The 18,834-nt window shown below is 38.3% G+C and overlaps 1 protein-coding gene across 1 annotated transcript in view; it reads left to right on the top strand.

Moving 5' to 3' along the window:
• NBAS (NBAS subunit of NRZ tethering complex) overlaps positions 1-18,834 on the top strand; it is a 313,356-nt gene that overhangs the window by 61,363 nt on the left and 233,159 nt on the right. Inside the window, exons 12-16 of the mRNA XM_021697807.1 lie at positions 3,374-3,502; positions 13,071-13,134; positions 14,012-14,205; positions 15,628-15,885; positions 16,610-16,735. Of these exons, the coding sequence (XP_021553482.1) occupies positions 3,374-3,502; positions 13,071-13,134; positions 14,012-14,205; positions 15,628-15,885; positions 16,610-16,735 (771 nt within the window). The remainder of the gene's footprint in view (positions 1-3,373; positions 3,503-13,070; positions 13,135-14,011; positions 14,206-15,627; positions 15,886-16,609; positions 16,736-18,834) is intronic.

Below are 18,834 nucleotides of genomic sequence, written 5' to 3'. Positions count from 1 at the left end.
TTCCTTCCTTCCTTCCTTCCTTCCTTCCTTCCTTCCTTCCTTCCTTCCTTCCTTCCTTCCTTCCTTCTAAGGATTTTATTTATTCATTTGAGAGAGAGAGCACAAGGAGGGGGAGAAGCAGAGGCAGAGGGAGAAGGAGACTCCCCTCTGAGCTGGGAGCCCAACATGGGATGTGATCCCAGGACTTGGAGATCATGACCTGAGCTGAAGGCAGACCCTTAACCATCTGAGCCACTGAGACACTCCAGGATTGTTTCCTTAATGAAGTAGCAGAAAGAGAAATTATTAGTGTATAGAAATGCAACAGATTTCTGTATATTTTGTATCCTGTGACTTTACTGAATTCATTTATTGGTTCTAGTAGTATTTTTGTGGAGTCTTTAGGGTTTTCTATATGTAATATCATGTCATCTGCAAAAAGTAAAAATTTTTACTTCTTTCTTACCAATTTGGATGCCTTTTATTTCTTGTCTGATTGCTGTGGCTAGGACTTCCAGTAGTATGTTGAATAAAAGTGGTGAGAGTGGACATCCTTGTCTTGTTCCTGATCTTAGAGGAAAAGCTCTCTTAGAGGAAAAGTTTTTCATTACTGACTACAATGTTAGTTGTGGGCTTTTCATATATGGCCTTTATATGATTCCAAATAACCAACTGCTGATTGTCTGGCATATAATATTATCTTTCAAAGAGTATATTAATAATAAAAACTATGTATGTTCTTTTATAAAGAATATTGGCTTGGAAAATTTTTTTCCCAAGGGTTTTCTCTTTCCTACATACTTTTGCACCAGTGTTGCTTCCCACCTGCTGCCCCAGGTTTGTTAACCATGCTTTTGAGGATGATTGATTGATTGATTGATTTTGGGGGGGGGTCAGACTTATAAAACCACAGTGGGCAGGAATATCTACTGAACTTCTTGAGGGCAGAGATTTATGTTTTGCTGGCTGCTGGCTCCCCAGAGTGTAAAATGGTGCCTGACATGTAATATTGTATTATTGAGTATATTTATTCAATAAATAATTGTTGAATGTTGGAAGAGCAGGGCTTATGAATTCACCTTTAAGGCTACGTAGTAATTTGGAACATTTTGAGTGTATGCACTACGGTTCAGTACTTTAATTTTAATATAGCTTGTACACTTGAAAGGTGTAATGAAATAGGAAATCACTCATTTTTAATTGTTCTATGTAGATGATACGCAGTAGAAGAAAGGCAATTTAAACTAATCTCAGTATAAAGATCTGATATTTAACATTTAAAAGAATTACTCTCTTAGAAAGGACAGTTAAAAGTTTTATTGCACTGTTTGAGAGCAGGCACAATTCCACTCTAAATATTGCTGCCAGTAGTAGAAGGCTTTAATTAGTGTTTTTAATTAACAAAAGATCAAATGGATGTTTGAGCTAGTGGTTTAATAAATGAGAAATAGAGGTGGAAGTTAAAATCCTGTTCATATTATTAATTTCAGTAGTATTAGTATCGCATTGCTACACAAGAGATTCAATGAGGTAAGAGGAAAGTACCTTTTGAAAAGTTTTGAGAAGAGATTTGAGACAGGGAGGTAAATAGAATTGTTAATACAGTCAATTAAAAGGGCTATAGATTAATTTCTGGTGGAAGAAGACCATCCACTATGTAAATGGGCTTTGCCAACCAACTTACTTTGTCCTATGTTGCCTACCCAGTGATAACAACTTACCAAGTAATTACTTAGGGAGTCTGCCTTTCAGCGGCTACTCATGGAATAGAGTAGATTAAGCAGGTAGTAAGTGATATTTATCATTTTCTTTCTTGTTTTGTTTGCCTCACCTTTATTAAGGTATAATTGTAAGATATTTAAAGGGAACAGCGTGATGATTTGCTGTATGTATACAATGTGAATGGATTTTCCCCCATCGAATTTACACATCCACTACCTTACATATTTACCTTTTTCTTCTGTGTGTAAGAATGTTTAAGTCCTATTCTCTTAGCAAGTTTCAGTTATGTAATGCAGTGTTATCAAGTGTAGTCATCATCTTTTTTTTTTTTAAGATTTTATTTATTTATTTGAGAGAGAATGAGAGACAGAGAGCACGAGAGGGAAGAGGGTCAGAGGGAGAAGCAGACCCCCCGCTGAGCAGGGAGCCCGATGTGGGACTCGATCGCGGGACTCCAGGATCATGACCTGAGCCGAAGGCAGTCGCTTAACCGAGACACCCAGGCGCCCAAGTGTAGTCATCGTCTTATACATTAGATCTTCAGAACTTCATCTTATAACTGAAAGTTTCTACCCCTTTACCAACCTCTCCATACTTCCTTCACTCCCCCAGTCTTTGGTAGGCAACTAGTTTCCTACTATTTGTTTCTAGGAGTTTGATTTTTTTTTAAGATTACATATAATACATATAAGTGATATCATGCAGTATTTGTCTGTGTTTGGCATATTTCACTGAGCATAATGCCCCCCAGGTTCATCCATGTTGTCACAAATGACAGGATTTCCTTCTTTTTTTAAGGCCAAATGATACTTAAACCCTGGTTTTAATAAATGCTTGCTGGGCACTAGATGTCAGTTAGTGTTTGTTTGATTCTTCTGATTCTTCTTAGGCAATAGGCGGGAGACCTTTCTGCTTGTGTGGTTTCTCTTGTGGTAACTGAGCAACCTGGTATTCTCACTGGGAAAGGACTGAGCGATTGTTTGGACAAGTAGGACTCTGTGCACACTAAGGTTGGCCATATGAAATCCGTGCACTACAAAGTTTCTCTTTTCTGTAGCAACAGTTAGATTCCTCAGATTTACCAGGAATCTGGACAATAAACACTCCTAGTGCTCCTCAAATGCAGGAGTGCATGTCCCCCCTTGCCTTCTTCTGTTCTCTTCATCATTGGACCCTCTTTTCTGCCAACTCTCTCTTCCTCCTGTCCCTTTCCTTTTGTTCACACAGCATGAATTTGTGGCCTGTTTTTGATAGAATATTCCAGATGTTGTGTACATACAGAATCTTGTGAAAATGTGGAGCCCAAATTCAGGAAACTCACAGTCTGGTCAATATCAACCCATGAAAGTTAATAAGAACTCATGGTAATTGATGTGTGATATAAGAGTATTTTTATAATGCTCACATATTTGGGTTTTCAGTTATATGTAAATTATAACACTGTAAAAGAGATTAAAAAAAAAAACAAACAAAAAACAACTCCTGAAGGGTAAGAGCCCTGTTTCTTTATGCTGGAGCACATTATAGTGTTATAAAGTTGTTGGAACCCTTAATTATGAGAGATAATTTATGACATCGCACCCTCTGAAGAGTGTTATTAAATTCTGGAGGTTACTTCTATTCAGCTACAAGTTCCTTGATCTGACATTAATGTAATATGATTACTGTATAGGATGGCATCTTTAAGATGAGCCTTTCTCCAGATGGGACCCTCCTTGCTGCCATTCACTTCTCAGGGAAACTAAGCATCTGGGCCATTCCATCTCTGAAGCAGCAAGGGGAATGGAATCAAAATGAGCAGGTATGTCTCTTGATTATTATTATTCTAAGAATGAGTCTCGCTTAAGGGTGAGTACTGACAATACTAATTTCATTTGGTTGATATTTTACTGTAGCACACAGCTATTATTTATTCATATCATGCGAAAGCTTTAGTTATATTAGAATATTATCAATATAGTAGGATAAATTTAGAGTAGAGTAGCACTGTGTACTGACTTTAATTGGTAGTGCAATACACTCTATACGGAGTGTACTCTGTCCACCAACCTCTCCTCTTTTCCCTTTTTCTCATTATAAAAATACAGAATGGAGATATTAATTTTGTAGCAACAGTCAACTAATATGATGGCTTCCAAAGGTCAATATTCTAAAAGGGTTACAATTCTTCCCACATCTTGCAATACTCATATAATATTGGGTTTATTTAAGGCTTAAGACTTGAAGGGAGTTATCTTCTCTTCACTCAAAAGGTAGATAGTGAAGATACAGTCTGTTAATTTTTTAGTGTCTTGAAATGACAGGTCGTAAGAATGAACAGTTTCAGTTGTTTAGCAACAGATTCAATATCTGTTATAATCTAAAATCATGATGGGCTGTGTATTGTGATAGAGTGAAGATTTAAAGAAAAATCTTCCCAGTTAGATACAACTTATGTTCTAGGTCTTTTACGCCTCTGATTACTATTTAGCATTTCAGCACTTAAGGTTTATACTTCCCCGTACCCCTTTGCCATAAGAATATCTCGTCACCAGCTTTGGTGGATGGTTTTGTGATTCCTGGATTGGAGCCTATGCCCTGAATGGTCTGAATGGGTTGATGTCTTTTTTCAGAATTCTTTTTAATGTCATTTCATCAGTTAAACTGAGCTATTAAAAGAATTTTGAAAATCAAAGGGTGTTTGGTTATTCCCAGAATAGCAGAGGGAAAGAGAAACTGGCTCTGCATTTTCTTACACTTTTCACAGACTTAAATTTGTTTTCACTATTCTTCAATTTTTTGTTTTTATACACAAGTTTGGGAAGATTGTTTTCCCTCTAGTTCCTACTCACCTTGAATGTAATTTGGTTTCCACATGTCTACTGCACTCTATCTCACTGGATCTAGATTTGTTCTAAATAGAAGAGGCGCTCCTCAGTCTTCAACTCAGTAGCTCAATACAAGGAACATTCTCTCTCTCTCTCCTTGGAATTTATAGCTAGCTTGATTTATATCTTCCTTCTAGAAGTGGAGTGGATCAACTCTAAAACCATTTGTGTAACAAATATAGCTATGCATACTGGATTATTGATCCAAAAGGTACCATGTATTTGTCATGGTTATTGATGTATAGTGATAAATTTGTCATTTGGGAATACCCTGTTCTATTATATGTGTGAAATTTTACATTTGGGCAAATTTTTTTTGAATTTACTAATTTTCTTGAATTATTTCATTCACCGAATAGAAATACTGATGAAGTTCAGGGCACACTTAGTATTTCATTTTGTTAGGATTCCAGAATGGCGTATGTGTGTAGTGCAGAGGCTATTTAGGCAAAAATCATTTGTATGCTCTTACGTTTACTGAAATTCTGGATATCCTTCTTTACCTGCAAGGATAAATTGAATTTATTGTAGTCCTTATTGGCATATATTCAACTTTTTAACTGGTTAGACATTATTTTGTCATTAGTTGCCAATCAATATCATTTTAATTAACTACTCTTTAGCTCATTAATGTTATTCATTAGATTTTTATAACGATTCTATTAAAAGAGTTAAAAATTGTTTAAAAATCTTGAATAACTAACTCTAAATATCTCAGTAATTTGGAAAATGCCATCAGAAAAGTCATGGGGTAGGAAGGGAGGAAGAGGTTTATGGTGTAAAGAGATGAGTTTGTGCCAGAAGTTGGTCTCCGGTATTGTCCCAGGGAGACTCTTTTGAACTCTACCTTGAGAGTTTGTTTTATTTTTATTTTTTTAAAGATTTTATTTATTTATTTAACAGAGAGAGACAGCAAGAGAGGGAATACAAGCAGGGGGAGTGAGAGAGGGAGGAGCAGGCTTCCTGCTGAGCAGGGAGCCGGATGTGGGGCTTGATTCGAGGACCCTGGGATCATGACCCAAGCCAAAGGCAGATGCTTAATGACTGAGCCACCCAGGCGTCCCTCTACATTGAGAGTTTAGAAGGGTAGTTTGTCAGGGATTGCTATAGAGGGATCTTTCTGTTGTACTACAGTGAGCTTCCATCTTACCTTTCTAGCTCTGTTTTAGCAACCCCCAGTCTATAGAGACCATCTATTGATGTAACTTGTTATATCTTTTATTACAAACTGACCAACTTTTAGGATAATATATCTGTCTTTTCAGATTGGGTTGCTATAAATTCCCTTGAATGCCTGAGCAAACTAGAGAAAAAAACAGGTTTGAGGGCTCACAAAACTGAAAACCAGGGACCCGGTTGCCATTACCATGGACATTTTGCAGGTGGTAGATTCCTTTGCTGAGGGAACAGTGGCTTAGTGAGAATTATTAAACCTAATCCTATCTTTATTGGTATTTCTACTGCTGCTCAGCACACCACCTCATTCCAGATTTCATCCCATCCTGGGCTGGTGGCTGCCAACCCCTCTGTTTTCTTGCTGTAGCTCAGCACATGGAAAGACTGTGGCTAAATAGAATAGATTTTGTGCTCCGAGACCCCTGCTCATTTTGGTCTGAGAAGAAATTTTGCCCAAAGTTGAAAACACAAAGAATTTAATTTCATCTAATCTTTTCTTTAAAATTCTAGGATTATGGTCAAAATGCAAACTGATTTGTTTACCTGTCGTCTCTTCTCATCTGATCATGATGCTGTTTCACACTTGCTTCCTGAACTTTCCTCTCCCTTCTCCCTGCTTTTGTCCAACCTTTCTACTATTCTTTCTGAAACTTTATTCCATGATAAACAAACTCCTATGAGGCTTCATCATTTTCGCAAGAAGAACACTCTGGTTTCTTTTGATACACTCATTTCGGCTTATGTAGCTCAGTAAGATCATGGTTCATGTAGACAGTATTCTTGTAGCTTCTGCAAAATTTGCTGTAATAATGACCTCTATTATTATTTATTGAGCACTTATTTTGTCCCAGGTTTACTTAGCAAGTCAAGTAAGCAGTAGAGTTGAGATTTGATTTCATCTCTCTCTGACTGTGATGTACATGCTCTATCCATGACCCTGTGGGAACATAAATACATTTTTAAAAGGGTGGAAAAAACATTTATTTGGTTTTTTAAATTAGGCTTTATTTATTTGATCTTTAAAAGAATAGAGTTAAATCCTTTTTCTCAGTGAATGTAACACAGATTTCTTCAGCCTTCTCGGATGTGTTGGACTCTTGAGCCCCAGTTATTGTGTACCGCCAAGAACTGGAGTAAATAAATGACATAGCTTCTCACTGGTAAATCCTTAAGTTTACAATAGATAGATACAGTACTTATGATGTGCGGAGAGATTATGTGAGGGTGGTAACTCTGTTCAGCGAAAAGAGTTTGAACAACTCTACTTTGCTTGAGTCTTTCACCTATATCCTGGGAGTTCATCACCTTGGATTGGACATTTTTGGTTTGGATATTACTGTATGAAGGGAGTCATTGAAATCTAGTGCACTATGATAAGTGCTGTAAAGCTTGTATGTAACAGTTCTATAAAGAGTAAGCTGTTAACTATATTCGTAATAATCATCATAAAATAATAGAGTTCAACTATTTACTGAATCTTTACCAAGTTTCAGAGTAGAAAATGCAGTGAAGTCCCAGTGCTTGCCCTTAAGATGTTCATAGTCTTGCAAGGGAGATTATAAACAAATCAATAAAGGAACATGTTAATATTATGAAAAGATAAGCTCAGGGGAAGGACACACAATCCAGTTGGTGGAGTTGGGGGGAAGGATCTTTGGGAGTAAGTAGCATTTGTATAGTAAGGTTTGGCTGTCCACCCTAGGTGATTGTCACCTATTTCAGTTACTTCACTGCAGTCCTAGAAAGTGACAAGCGTTTTCATATTTTAATAGATGGGACTAGTGCTAAAAGAAGTAAACTTTTATCACTGCATGTTAGACTCAAGATTCCGGTTGGGCTCGGGTTCTCCGACCTCATAGGTTAAGCCTTTCTTTCAGCGTATCTTCTGTAGCCCTTACGTTGAGAGCTGCTGACTTTTGTCCGGGCCAGTTAGGCACTAGCGATGATATTAACGGAAAACAAGGGAGAGAGTCCATGCAGTTTATGTGAATGACCGCTCTGGGGTTGGGTGGTTCGTTGTGCCGAGACCCTGGAAACGTGAAACTACAAGTAAGTCATTTACCAAATATATTGGTGTCATTTTATGTGCTCATCACTGGCTGAGAAACTTAAACGGTGCTCCTTTCTCCTTTGTCCAGCAATCGTCAGGGGACCTTGGGTCAGCCAGGTGGGACAGGGCTGTACCTCTTCTTATGGCTCTTCTAGGACATGACTAGCCGAGCCAATGAGTTTGAAGTAGATTACATGGTAATATGTAGTGTATAATCAGCTATCGTTTTAGCTAAAACATTGCCTGAGAAGAAACTAATGTTACTATTGCCTATATAGCCTTAGCCTCTTTTACAAAATTGTGAATGCAGCTCATCTGGGGCTTTCTTCGTGTAATTCGCTACTTTATTAGTTTTTCATAATATGCTTTGTGTGATTGAGTATTCTCTCTTTAAAATCTAATGATTAAAGGTAGTTGTGGAAGTGCCTATTCTGATTTACTTCTCTCCAGTTTTGAGTTGATTAAATACTTCAGCTTTCATTGTCAATATGAAATTCCATCTGGCTAGAAATCTGTGAATATTAAGTTTTGTTCATGTCTGGAATATAGTAAAATTGCTAAAGTGTTTTTCATTTCAAACATTTCCCATATGTTATGTTTATATATTTCCATCTCATTTTTGGCCTTAATTTTTTCTGAAGAAGTTTTATTTGTACTTTATTTGTACTTCCTTAGATGAAATAGGAAAGATAAGTTTCATTTCTCCTACAATTTTATTTGCTCTTTGACACAAAAGTGGGTATTGAACAAATTTTGTGAAATGGATCGATCAATGAAAGATAAGTGGGAAGATGACAGTTAATGTGATTAATCTTGATATAAGCCACAGCTGTTTTCACAGCTTCACTCAACTGTGAACTTCTGGAGAATAGACACTGAATATACATTTCTTCTGTGGGGTCTAACATAGAGCTTGGCATATTAAATACTAATAAGTGTTTGTGGAATGAAAAAAAAAAAACATTTGACAGGTTGCTTTTATGCAGTTGCATGCTGGGTCTTCATTATATTTAGCTTCTAGCTGTTAAATAGGATCAACAATTAAATTCCTAAATCCAAAGAAAACATTGCAGTAGCCATGATAGCCTTTCTGTACAAAATCTATAAGTGTATTCTTAGGACATTCTCCTTTAGGCTGCTGCTACACCATGACATGGGGGCACCTCGGGCTGTTTTCAGACACAAGGTAGCATGTCCTACAAAGCAGAGTGACACGGAGGTTACTTCTCAGAATATATGAACATGGTACCAGGAGTCAGTACCCCTGGCGTGCCTTCATAGGGGTCGTGGGTTCTTGGTGATCCTGCTCTCAAAGCACCAGCCTACTGAGTGTATATCAGATGTCCTATAGCACGGCCAGATCACGGGTCCCCTCATAGAGTTTTTAGGGATGAAGGATGGTAAGTCTGGTGCAGTTTGAATAGTATGGGGGATGCAGTGGGAGTATCAGCTTTTTTGGGGGTGGGGAGGTGCCTCTTAATCCCCTTTACCTATTTTTGTCCATCTCCCCCCACTCCTACAACTACCATTTTATTCTCTGTATTAATGAGTCAGTTTATATTTTCTTTGTTTTGTGTTTTAGATCCCACATATAAATGAAATCATATAGTATTTGTCTGTCTTTGTCTGACTTACTCCACTTAGCATAATACCCTCAAGGTCTGTGCACGTTGCCGTGCAAATGGCAAGATCTCATTCTTTTGTATGGCTGAGTAATATTCCATTATATGTATATACCACATCTTTTTTATCTCCTGTATCAGTGGCCACTGGGTTGCTTCCATATCTTGGCTGTTGTAAATAATGCTGCAGCGAACATAAGGGTTTATGTATCCCTTCAAATTAGTGTTTTTCTTTTGTTTCTTTGCTTTCTTTAATTTTCTTTCATTCAGGCTTTCATAGCCTGAAGCAGAGCTAAGTTTGGAATTTTGTTGGGGCTTCTTTCTTAAATATACTGTGCAGATAATTTCATCAGACTTACAAATATTGTGAAGTTAAACATTTAGTTCACATATCTAGAGTGAATCTGCTAGGTGTACTGCAAAGGTGATAGCGTATAGATAGTTAGGTGTATATCCAGAAGAATTTAAAACAGGTACCCAAACAAATACATTTACATACATGTTTGAGCAGCCCTATTCACAACAGCCACAAGCGGAAGAAACGCAAATGTCCATTAATGGAAGGCTGGATCAATCAATTGCGGTAAATACCTACAATAGAATATTATTTGGCCATAAAAATGAATGAAGTACTGATATATGTTATAATGTGGATGTACCTTGAGAACATCATGCTACTCAAAGGAAGCCAGACACAAGAGGTTACATATTGTATGAATTCATTTATATGAAACATCCAGAATAGGTAAATCCATTTGAGGCAGAAAGCAGATTGGTAGCGGCTGAGGGGAGGAGGAGCGGGAGGTAACTGTCTGCTGGTAAGTGGTTTCATTTTGGATTGGTAGAAATGCTTGGAAACAAAAAGGAAGTGACAACACGGTAAACATACTAAATGCCACTGAAGGTTCATTTTAAAATGGTTAATTTACATTATGTGAATTTTAGCTCAACAACAACCAAAAATGACTTTGTGAACCCTCACATCCCCCAGAACCCTAAGACAAGCAAAAATGCAGATCGTGAGAACTGATATTCCTGTGCTTTAGTTAAACGGACCTACTTTTTTTTCTTTTTTTAAAGATTTATTTATTTACTTTAGACAGAGCATGAGTGGAGGGGAGGGGCAGAGAGATAGAATCTTCAAGCAGACTCCCTGCTGAGTGTAGAGCCCCATGTGGGGCTTGATCCCAGGGCCCATGAGATCATGACCTGAGCTGAAACCAATAGCCGGACGCTTAACTGACTGAGCCACCCAGCCGCCCTCTGACCTACTTTTGTTTCCTGAATAAATTTAGTACTTTTTTAACCTTTTGTGTACTTTCGCTCATGTTGTATTTCTCTGACTGGAATGTCTTCCTCCACCCATGTTCCTTGCCCAGGTTTTATCCAGTCTGATAGCACCAGTGTAGCACTTTCTTTATACCTCTTTAACCCCTTTTGGCTTTCTCAAGCCTGTATTAAAAAATGATCTCTTCATCCTTTGATACCCTTGGTGCTTTTATCTAGGTCTCTTTTTGGGTAGTTATCAAATTTCAACTTGGGTTATAGTAAATTTTATCTGTTTCTTAGCTCTCTGCCTGTTTGAGTTGTGGGACCTACAATATCTGATTTCTTTTCCCTCTCTCACAGTGTAAGTGCACAGTATTCATTGACTAAATAGCAGAAGAAACCACACTTGTTAGAGGTTGTAGGAACACTACTACTATGTCAACTAATTTTCCTGTACTGTAGGCATTCTCATTGGAGTGCAATGATTTAAAAGATTAATTCATTCACTTATTCAGCATTTAGCTACTATGACAGGTGAGCACCATGATGGATCTGGGAATAAGAGGATGACTGACAAAGCTGTGGATGCAGAACAAATCTTCAGCTTGTGGTTAGGAAATGAAATCACAAGAGACATCCATTATTTAAGCCATCTGCATGGAACAGTCTAGTCCCAAAGTATGTGGAGACTGACCCCCATAGACTAGTACTGCCTGTTCATGGTGCTCCTTCTCATCATTAACTTGGATGAAGACAAGCTCACCTTGAATTCTCAACGTACTTATACCACTGAGGGATTTCTTTTGAAAATTTTTTGAAGATTTCTTTTAAATTTCATTGTGATCTGTATGTACTTAAATTTACCTAAGGCTGAATTATCAGTGTTGTTGTTGCTTGTGGGACTTAAAGCTTTACTCCCTGCTCCCCTAGTGTACTTCAGAATGTCGGTTTAGGGAGGCACACATGTTGTCATATAAATCAGTGGTGGTATGGGGCACCCGGGTGGTTCAGTCGTTAAGCGTCTTCCTTCGGCTCAGAGGGTGATGATCCCAGGGTCCTGGGATCGAGTCCCGCATTGGGCTCCCTGCTCAGTGGGGAGCCTGCTTCTCCCTCTCCCTCTGCCTGATGCTCCCCCTGCTGTGCTCTTATTCTCTCTGCCAAATAAATAAATAAAATCTTAAAAAAATAAAATCAGTGGTGACGTGCATGTGGTGCTGTGGGAACATGTACACCAGTGATTCAGGGGGACTGAAAATGGCTAAAGTGCCCTATAAATGATCAAATAAGATTTCAGTAAGTTGATTATTTTCACTAATATATACCTTCTGGTAGTCTAAGTCTTTGAAAGTTAATTCTCTTTTTTATGATAAAGTTAACGAGGACATTCTATTTCTTGCCTTTTATGGTAACTTTTTGGATAAAGTTTAAAGAATTCTATCTTCTGTTCTCAGGGACTGCTCTGAGTGATTTATCATAGTAGTGGAGATCAGGAAGTTCTTTTAGGCCATGGAAAGAAGTACTAATTTTCATACTCTAAAGGGTTAGCCACTGAGAAATTGTTAATAAAACATATATGCTTGTTCTGTTACATTAGATGAAAAAGCACATTTTGATGTAATATAGCATTTTTATTTTAGGCTTAAGATTTCAGATAAGTAGCCAAATGATTTTTTGCTGGCCTTTTCCCATACTGTTAAAATTCTGAAAATGAAATAATTAACAATGAGCCAAGAGGGTGTATGGCAGTGCCTTAATCTCAATTGTTGTATGATATTTGAGATTCTAGAAGGTGGGCATGACATTATGTTCCATGAAATTAGAATATGAATAGATCAGTTTTGAGGATTGCATGGTTATATTTTTTTACTTAGTAAATTTTTAGTCCTAGGAAGTTAGAACTGGAGATAACGTGGGGGTTGCAGAGTCCTGTCTCAGAGCTAGGGAGCCCAAGGCCTGGAGGGGTCGCTCAGCTTATAAGTTGTAGGAGTAGGACTTGCATCCAGGCCTGTGTTATTTACAACAGCATAGCTGTTCTCCTCCCAGAATGTAAGTGTGTGTGTGTGTGTGTGTGTGTGTGTGTGTGTGTGCAGAACTGTTAGTGTATCTTGCTCTCATTTGTATTAATTGCATACTCGCTATCTTACTGTTCTTATACATGCTATTTTCTTTATTAAATTGAGTCACAGTAGTTGCTTGTGCACATTTGAAGTGTAAGAACAAGATTATCGAGAGGAATAGATTTCAACTAGGTATAATTAAAAGATTGAAGGAGAGCGTCATTTCCATATTTTGTTACTTTAAAAAAATACATAGTTCTTGATGATGTTCTCATGATTTTCTTACATTGTTGACTCAAGAAGTCCTGTGCATATTTTTCACATTTAGCCAGGCTATGACGAACTTAATCCTGATTGGAGACTCTCTATTGAGAAGAGAAAAAAAATCAAAGGTGAGTTGTATGAAATATGATAATTAAAACCTTAAGAGACTACTATTGTATAATAAAAGTGCTCTCTGGATGATATATATAGGGGACGAAAAAAAATCTTTTTTTTTACTCTCCAAGGTTCTCTGGCTGAGGCCCTGTATAATTAGATTGACACAAGACAGATTAATAGGAGAAGAGCAAACAAGTTTCTAGGGTGTACATCGAGCTTACACATGGGAGTACCCAGAAATGAGTTAACTCCAAAGGTTGTTTGGAAATTGGGCTTACTTATACAGCATCTTGGCAAAGGAACAATAAAATTATTAAGAGAAGTGACAAGACAAAAAGAACTTCGGGTTTCTCAAATTTCTTTATCTTAAAATATTTATATCAAAGTGTCATATTTTGAGGTGGTGATTCTGATCTTCACAAGTTTAAGAGGAAATCAGCTTTGAAAACAATTATATATCTGTCTTAAATTTTTATTAAGAGTATAATTCTCTCATATTGTTTGTCTGAAAAAGGATATATGAACATTTTCTAAAACCTTTTATAACCCTTATGATATGTATACTTTGTACACACCAACCTTCAGCTTACTCTGTTGAAAATGGTGATACTCTCTGTATATTCTTCATTTTTTAAGTGGAAAGACCTAAACATACTTACTCCTGCATCCTTAGAATTTTGGACTTTGGTAAATTGTTGACACTTAGATGTTTATTAAATAAATTACCATTTTGTAAAAATTTGGGTGATGACTTACAATTTATTTTTTCTTACTTAACATGTTTAGGGCCCAAATATGGTTTTTAAATTGATCATTGGACTAAATGTGTTGTATTTAAGCCACACTGACAGATGGACTTGTATTGATTTTTTTTTTTTTCTCCATTAGATAAAGAGTCCTTTTACCCATTGATAGATGTAAATTGGTGGGCAGCCAATGCAGTGACTCTGGCTCGTTGCTCGGGTGCTTTGACTGTTTCATCAGTGAAAACTTTGAAGAATTTACTGGGAAAATCCTGTGAGTGGTTCGAACCGTCACCTCAAGTCACTGCTACCCATGATGGAGGATTTTTAAGTTTGGAGGTAATGCTTTCCGTTTTAGAGCAGCTGGTGTGTTGGAAAATAAACATGCATTTCACCAAAAATCTAAACACCTGATTTTAATATAAATGTAATTAATTTTTTTTAATGATGGCTGCCCATTTATTTTTATTGAAGTATGGCTAAACATTTGATTTTTAAATTTTAGCTATCCCATTATCTAATCTTGTCCTTAAAAACAAAAACCTGTGATTGGAATCAGAGATTGAGTGCAGTATAAGAAAGATCTATTGTTTAGTCAATTAAAAAAATTACATTGTAAGACTGAAGAAAATGGAGTCATTTTGTTCTTTATAAAGCATTTTTTTCTTCACAGGCATGTTAGTTTTTTTTCTTTTTCTTAGATTAGACATCTTAAAATGTAAAAGGTATTTCTACTTAAATATGGTCTTTAAACAAACTATTTCCATGAAGTTTGGGAACTTAAAAATTCTGGTTCTTTTTAGTAAAGAAAGCTTGTTTGTCTCATGTCAAAAGACGTGAAAATGGAGGCTAGTAATTTAAAGTTATGTTTTGGTCATTAAAAATTCTTACTCTAGGCCTTTCAAGGGTAAAGACCTTTAATAGCTTTCACTTCAGTGCAGATTTACAAGTATTTTTTACCTCAGTGTTTGTTACTGAGTCTACAGATGTTATTTCATAAATGAGAACCATGGCTTAAAATTGAAGCCAACTCTGTTAAGTCTGGGAATGAAAGTTATCTTTAATAGTCAGGCTTTCAGACTCAGAAGTTTGTGAAGCTGTTAGACATTTTTTTTTTAAAAAGGGAGGGAAGGCAGGAGAGCCGTTCTCAGTAAAGCAAATAAATACCTTCATGTTCATTTTCTAAATAGATGAAAAAATCCTATTTCTCTACAGCAGGTACAAAAATATCAAAAGTGAAGGAATTAGGGGCGCCTGGGTGGCTCAGTTGGTTAAGCGACTGCCTTCGGCTCAGGTCATGATCCTGGAGTCCCGGGATCAAGTCCCACGTTGGACTCCCTGCTCAGCAAGGGGTCTGCTTCTCCCTCTGCCCTCTTCCCTCTCGTGCTCTCTGTCTCTCATTCTCTCTCTCTCAAATAAATAAATAAAATCTTTAAAAAAAAAAAAAAGTGAAGGGATTAGCATTCTTTTTATTTTCCTAAAATAATTGCCAGACATATATTTGGGAGATCATATTAATGAGCCATTATGAAAACAGGGTTTAGTTTTGGAGATTTGTGGCCGATAAGGCTGTGGATATTTCTGGAGCTGTTGATGGGTATTCTGTTTGTTGTTGGGTTCCTCTGAAGTCTACTCTTTGTCTTCATCATGTGGCTCATGTCATGCATGAACCAGAGTAGAATTAAAAATAATTTTCTCATGGACTCAGAAGCTTGTCTTGAGTTCCTCACTACTGATTTAACATTTCCTTTTTACATTTAGTGTGAGATTAAACTTACCCCCAAACGATCTCGTTTGGAGACTCGGGGTGGAGATGAAGAAGAAGGGGAAGAGGATTCTGATTCTGATCAGGAGGTGTCTGCCAAGGCTCGCTACTTTGGCTACATAAAACAGGGCCTATATCTGGTGACGGAAATGGAGCGATTCGCACCCCCACGGAAACGCCCGCGAGCCATTACTAAAAACTACCGCCTCGTGAGTTTGCGCTCCACGACTCCGGAGGAGCTTTATCAGAGAAAGGTGAGGGGGGCATCCTATCACTTCCAAAGTTCCCAGGCCTCCAGATTTTATTTCAGTGAGGAAAAGACTAATTTTTTAATACAGAAATTTAAAGAGGGATTACCCTATCATTGACATGTTAGACGTATCCGTGGGATAGAGCTTGTGAAAATAGTGCCGGCTTTTTGTGCCTGAGGAGTCAAAGTGAAAACAGTGGATAAAAGATGAATTCACTTAGACTGTCCACTTGTGGCTTAGCCAAGTCTCCGTTGCCCTTCACGTGGCCTTCAGCTCTCACCTGATCCTTGGTAAGTGCAGCTGTCTGCTGAGACTGCAGGTGGCGAGGGAAGAAATGCGGGCTTGCTCTCCAGCCAGGGCTTTGCTTGGGGAGCAGATCGAATCCACGCTGAGCATTCCGGTTATGTGTGCTGTCCCTGCAGGGTCCCGGTGGCCCTGGACGAGGACTTAGGCTGTTGGCACTCCTTTCCTGGTTCTGCCATTGTTTTACTCTATAAATGTGGGCACTTCAACTGTCTCTCAGCTTTCTGTTGAGTGTGGAAAGGAACACGTGGTCTGTCTGCCCCCCAACAGGTCTGTGGGCTTCTGGTGCCACTGTGCACATGAGAATAGTTAGCAGTGCGTCACATGCTGTGAAGTGAAGGGATTATCCTCATCCGTGACTTCATGATAGTGACACTGGACGATTCAGTAATGTAACGTTCCTCTTCCCATTCCTTGTGCCAAGATTGAAAGTGAAGAGTATGAGGAAGCCTTGTCTCTAGCTCAGACCTACGGCCTGGATACGGATCTAGTGTATCAGCGGCAGTGGAGGAAGTCCGCCGTCAACATTGCTTCAATCCAGAATTACTTGGTATGTTTAAATATTTTGGTAACATGGTAAAATTCAAATGTATGGAATTTTTTTTTTTGATTATAGGACTTCATATTGGAGCATTTTATATTGCTGACATTTCTAATGCTGAAGTGTGTTTCTTTCAATGTGGAGAAGTTATCTTTTATCTGGTTGTATTAGCCTTGCAGCTGAACTTTAGTGCTGAAGATGTGTGAACAGATAGTCACTGATAAACCAGCTAACTACCTGGTTTTGGCCTAATCCTTTCTCTTCCTCTACCTCAGTTACTTTCTTCGCCTACATCATTCAGGTTCCCCTCAGGAGCCAGAAACCACCTAGTAATTTGAACAGGGAAAGTTTTAATATGGAGCATTATTTTCTAGTGAGATTTACTATAAAGGGGTAAAGAGAACCCTAAGGAATAGCCTAAGGTTGAAGGAGCAGACCCAAGAAGGGAACAAACTTGGAAGGGAGGCCTCCTCCCTTGAGCTGGGATTCAGACCTCATTGAACTTTGGAGTAATTGGGGGCACATTGGAGGAAGAGTTCTTTGGGATGCCTCGGGCCAGGGCTGGTTCTTAGTTGCCATTGTTGGCAGGTAGGAAAAGGTGGGATGGTTGGGCAAGCTGATGCCTATAGTTAGGGTGCCCCGGCAAGCTGAGGTTGGGGGTCGGAAAACCTCAGATAAGGAACCATGGCCAGGACTGAAAAGAAAAAGTTCCTAGTATGCAGGTGGGCACAGTCTAGGAAGACCCCCTCCCCGCCTCCCCGCTTCCCCCCGCCCATGTGCCTGGGAAATTTACTGGGAAGGAATATGCCCATGGGAGTAACAACTGAAATTCAGTGGGAAGTTGTGTTCAGTGGGAGTAAGGGGGGAAGCAGGCGCTTCTGGATGTCCCCTACATGCTTTGCTGGCTGCTAAGCCATAGGAACAAGTTTAGAACCTGAGCACATTAGGACTAGAAACCAGAGCCTTTCCTCTGCAGTGGCCCTCCAGCGCCCTCTCTTGATGAAGCTTGATATTTTGTCAGTTGCAAAATGGAAATGCTGTCCATCCCATGACTGGCAGTGAGGAGAACTTTTGAAGCTGAGCGGCAATAGATAAGTGACATATCAAGCTTTCCAAATTCTCCTTCTTTGTTTAAATATTACAGCTGGGTTCCTCCTGCTGCCTGCTGCCTGGGTTAAATTTGTTACGTAGCCTGTGTGTTGGGACCCTCGGCACTTTTGTGAGGATGCAGTTGGATTTATGGCATGCTTTAAAGAGGGCATGACTTCTCATGTGACATTTAAAAAGGAAAATGCCTTTGCATTTAGGAAGATCTAAGAAATGTTGGGAAATTTTCATGATAATTCCTTTCCATAAAATTCACGTATACAAGTAGTTGTAAGAAGTTGATGCTTTAACCATTTCAGAAGATAAACTGTTAACAAATAAGACACCAGAAAAGAGAGAGCATGAGAGATAATGAAATAAAGGAAGAAGAGAAGTTGCTTGTATTTCCTTTAGAAGATTAGAACACCAAAGCTGTATTATCTTTCTTCTTTTGTGACTCAGGACAGTGAGCATGTGAGTTTATGTATACCCATTCAGGGCTTTTTCTGGAACACAGTAAAGGACAATTTTGGTCCCTGAAGGAGTTGACAGGTGTTAAGAGAGACAAAGCAAGTACATTTTTTATTGGGAGAAATACTTATTTCAGCTAAATAAATAGGCAATTAAGAGTAAAAACACTAGGCGAGAGAAGGTGAAAGGAGTACAGGAGAAGCATAAATATGGCCTTCCCTTTTAGGGAGCTTATAATGTTTCTGAGAAGATAAGCTTCATGTCTAAAATATAAATAACCATACAAGAAGATTCCAGAAAAATGCTGTGGGAACCCAGTGAAAGTAGCAATCATTTTAGATCCAGTGGTTATGGAAGGCTATAGAGTGAAGACGTTTTGAGCAGCTTTGAGAGACTTCAGAGCAGGCCTCCTGGAGTTAGAAGAGAGGAAGGCATTCTTCATGGGACAAATGGTATGAGCAAATTAAAAGAAAATGAGCATGACCTGTGGCATTGACTGAATTTGTCATAATCATTGCTTCATGTCTAGATTAGTACCTGGCCCCCTTAGG

This window comes from Neomonachus schauinslandi, chromosome 10 (genome assembly GCF_002201575.2).
Source record: "Neomonachus schauinslandi chromosome 10, ASM220157v2, whole genome shotgun sequence".
NCBI classification, from domain to species: domain Eukaryota; kingdom Metazoa; phylum Chordata; class Mammalia; order Carnivora; family Phocidae; genus Neomonachus; species Neomonachus schauinslandi.
The sequence above is the reverse complement of the archived record's forward strand: the minus strand, read 5'-3'. Positions and strand labels throughout refer to the sequence as shown.